Source organism: Tetrao urogallus (assembly GCF_951394365.1).
Source record: "Tetrao urogallus genome assembly, chromosome: 8".
NCBI classification, from domain to species: domain Eukaryota; kingdom Metazoa; phylum Chordata; class Aves; order Galliformes; family Phasianidae; genus Tetrao; species Tetrao urogallus.
In genome coordinates, this window is record NC_136821.1 from 20129184 (window position 1) to 20132377 (window position 3194).

The 3194-nt window shown below is 42.3% G+C and overlaps 1 protein-coding gene across 2 annotated transcripts in view; it reads right to left on the reverse strand.

Annotated features, from left to right (window-relative positions):
• Positions 1-2560: 2560 nt before the first annotated feature.
• OLA1 (Obg like ATPase 1) overlaps positions 2561-3194 on the reverse strand; it is a gene marked incomplete at its 5' end in the record, with an annotated part of 85518 nt that continues 84884 nt past the window's right edge. For both annotated transcript variants that reach the window (XM_079539361.1, XM_079539360.1), the window contains one exon: positions 2561-2832. In XM_079539361.1, the coding sequence (XP_079395487.1) occupies positions 2731-2832 (102 nt within the window). In that variant the 3' untranslated portion in view covers positions 2561-2730. The remainder of the gene's footprint in view (positions 2833-3194) is intronic.

The following is a 3194-nucleotide window of genomic DNA, read 5'->3' on the forward strand; positions in this document are numbered from 1 at the left end:
TATGGTTTATAAAGCTTTTCTGTGCCAAACACATACATTTTGCATGCAGAAAATAAAATGCTACAGGCGATCTGCAACTGCACGGAGCTGTAACGAGCTCTGATGAGCAGGCACGTACCACATCATCTGCTTATGGCGGCAAGAGCGCACATGTAACTGATTTCACAATATGCAACACGCTGCCATATGTGCCTGTTCTCAAAGATCAGGAATTGGCACTACCTGTAGATCGAAGCCAAGAAAACTGCTTCAAAGACAGCCTGGAAACACAGCATTTACTTCAAAACCTCCAAAGCCTGACCAGCACACGGCTATCCCCATTCACTGGGTACTGTGATGAATGCCACCACTTTGATTTTTTTTGTTGTTGCTTTCAAAGCCTCCAGTGGCTCTCCTGGTTTAACTGAAGCAAAATAGTAGGATTAGCATAATCAAACATATGGAATTAGTATTGGGAGAGTAAGAATTAAAATGAGCGAATACTACTTCTAAACAGTTACCAACTTCTAACGATTCTCCCGCCAGCCACCCGTTCCCTTCATCCTTCGTGAGTTCACATGTAGAGAGAAATGTTAAAATTGAGCAGAAAACATTTAAGCTGACAACTTTGCCACATTCATTGCTCTTTCAGAGTGCAGTTTTGCTGTCATACCCGCAGCTGGCAGGAGCAGCACTGTGTCAAACCACCCGGCAAAGTGCAGCACCAGGATGGATGCTAAGCGGGCTGCGCTCCTTACTGGTGCCAGGGGACAGCCTTGGGAGGAAAGCTGTGCTGGAGAGGCACAGGGACAGCAGCAGCCACTGATGGCCCCATCCAGTCCTGTGCTTTGTGACTGTGGCCAACCAATGCCCTGCAGCACAGAATAAAACCAGAAGAACGTTAGTTAAAGCTGAAGAGATAAAATATTCATGCGAGTTAATAAGATGAAACACACCATACTAGAGAGTATACTTTTTTAAAGATATGGCAAAACTCTGAAGTTTGTTTTCTATTTTCGGAGTATTGTAATAGCATGCAGCACTTCTGTTATCAGGAACAACCTAGTTCAATCTTTGCCTACTTTCATTTATAGAACAGGAGGACTTGCAAAGTACTTACGTTCAAATTCAAACAAATATGGTTTGTTAAATGTAATTAAGAGAAGCAACAGTACAAAGAAATCCATTAACACTGCGAACCTTCCTGACAACTTCTTCATTTATAAGTCATAACTAGGGGCATGGGTACATTTTGGAAGCCAGAGCCAGCTTTGGGCGGACACGACCCATTCCAGCCAGTACTGGAGCAGCACAGGTGGCTTCCCCTCCCCAGCACACACGCTCCACTTCTCTCTTACCTTTCTTTGTGATGGGAATTCAGTGCAGTCCCTTCTCTGCGACTTCCCACAGAAAGGGACAGGTTCTGCTTTCCTTTGGCTTTGCAAGATTTGGTGCTCCTAATTTCTTCCCTTCCCCGCAGAGGGCAGCCAGGGACCAGCGGCCTTTTCAAAGCGTACAACCAGGTTTGTCACAGTGATGCATGAGGTCTGGCACAGCATTAAGTGAAGAGCAACACCAGCATCTCCCCCAGCCGAGACCACACTGACACCACAGGCACTTGAGAGAATCATCAGGCTATTTTAAATACACTAAGCATACTGCAACAGAGGGCAATCCTATAAACTGGTTCTTCCTAGAAACTTGCTCTTCTGTGTCACCCAAAAAGACTGGCTCTCTCCTGTGGTTAAAGGGGAAAAAAAAGAAAAAAAAAGCACTCCTAACTGCAGTCTTTGTCAGCCCAGCGACTTGCCTGCAGCACAGCATGACCTCTCCCTTCACAACACTATCTGTGTCACCCTCCACTGGCCTGAAAACCTGACCCGAGAGGACAACACACAACATCAGGCACTGCTGCTCCAGCCTCCACAATTTAATAATCTCGAGGCAAGAAAGAAATAGTTTAAAAATGACTGGAGGAAAAAAAAAAAAAAAAAAAAAAGCCACAGCCTCAAAAAAAAGCATGATTTTTTAAAATCTGCTCTCTTCAGTAAAAATAATTTACGCTGCATCATTTTTATTATCCTTGCTATCATCTCTCAGCGAATGTCCATCTACAAATTCATTAACTTTTTTGAGACAAATCATTGGCATCCTAATCTTCTGATTCCCATGAAAGACTCACTTTCAAGACACAATTGCAGCTGCCCCACACTGCCAGTTACTGTATCATACACGTCTTAAAATTCTGTAATCAGCATCCACCAGGTGCCGTATCGCATTCAGCACACCACAGTCAGTCAATACAGACATCCCCAAACACACCAAGGCTGGTTTTGTCAAATGTTTTATTGAGTGTAGACATCTGGAGTACTGTAAAACATGCATTATCTGTAGATTCAAAAAGGAGCAAGCCACATTGTCCTCACTGTCAAACGTGTCAGGCTTGGCATACATGATGGAGATTAATGAAGTATCATGAGAGTAATATGGTTCCTGAAAAGCTTCTACAATTTGGAGTAGGGTCTTAATCGTTTCAAATGCAAAGCTGTTCACATTTAGTGAACTTGCATGTTCACCGGAGGTGCCGTATTTTAATTCAAAACAAACAAGAATAATTTCACTGGAGGAAGGGGAGGTTCCCTAGGTAGAAACTGTATGCTTTTTGTTTCCAGATATTCCATCCCAAATAAAAATTCAAATGCTTTTTGAAGCAGCACAGTTTATTTCTGAGCAGCGAACAACGTCTGATACTCATTTCTTCTTGGGTTGCTGAGGTGTATTAAATTTAAAGAAGATAATATCTCCATCCTCCACAACGTAATTCCTGCCTTGTTGCCTGTATTTTCCAGCAGCCTGTAAGTACGACAGACAAAAGGAAAATTGGTTATTTCATTAGACATTTTATAGCATTTCCTATCTGTGAGTTTTTTAATACATTTTAGTGTAAAAAAAAAAAAATAATGGTTATGCTTCAGCTTCTGAGTCTGACAGTCACAGTACTCCCCAGTTTGACATAATTTGGTTTCACGTGCACGCAGAACATAAAATAATAATTTCACTATTGAGCTGGTGGCACATCAGTGCCTTCCATCTCATAACGCGGTCAATCCAAAACATTTCCGTATCAGAAATGGAACGTACAAGAACATAAATCCCTGCAAATCTAATGGTAACTGAGACTAAACCAGCTTTTAGCTTTCCTTCTTTTCATCCAA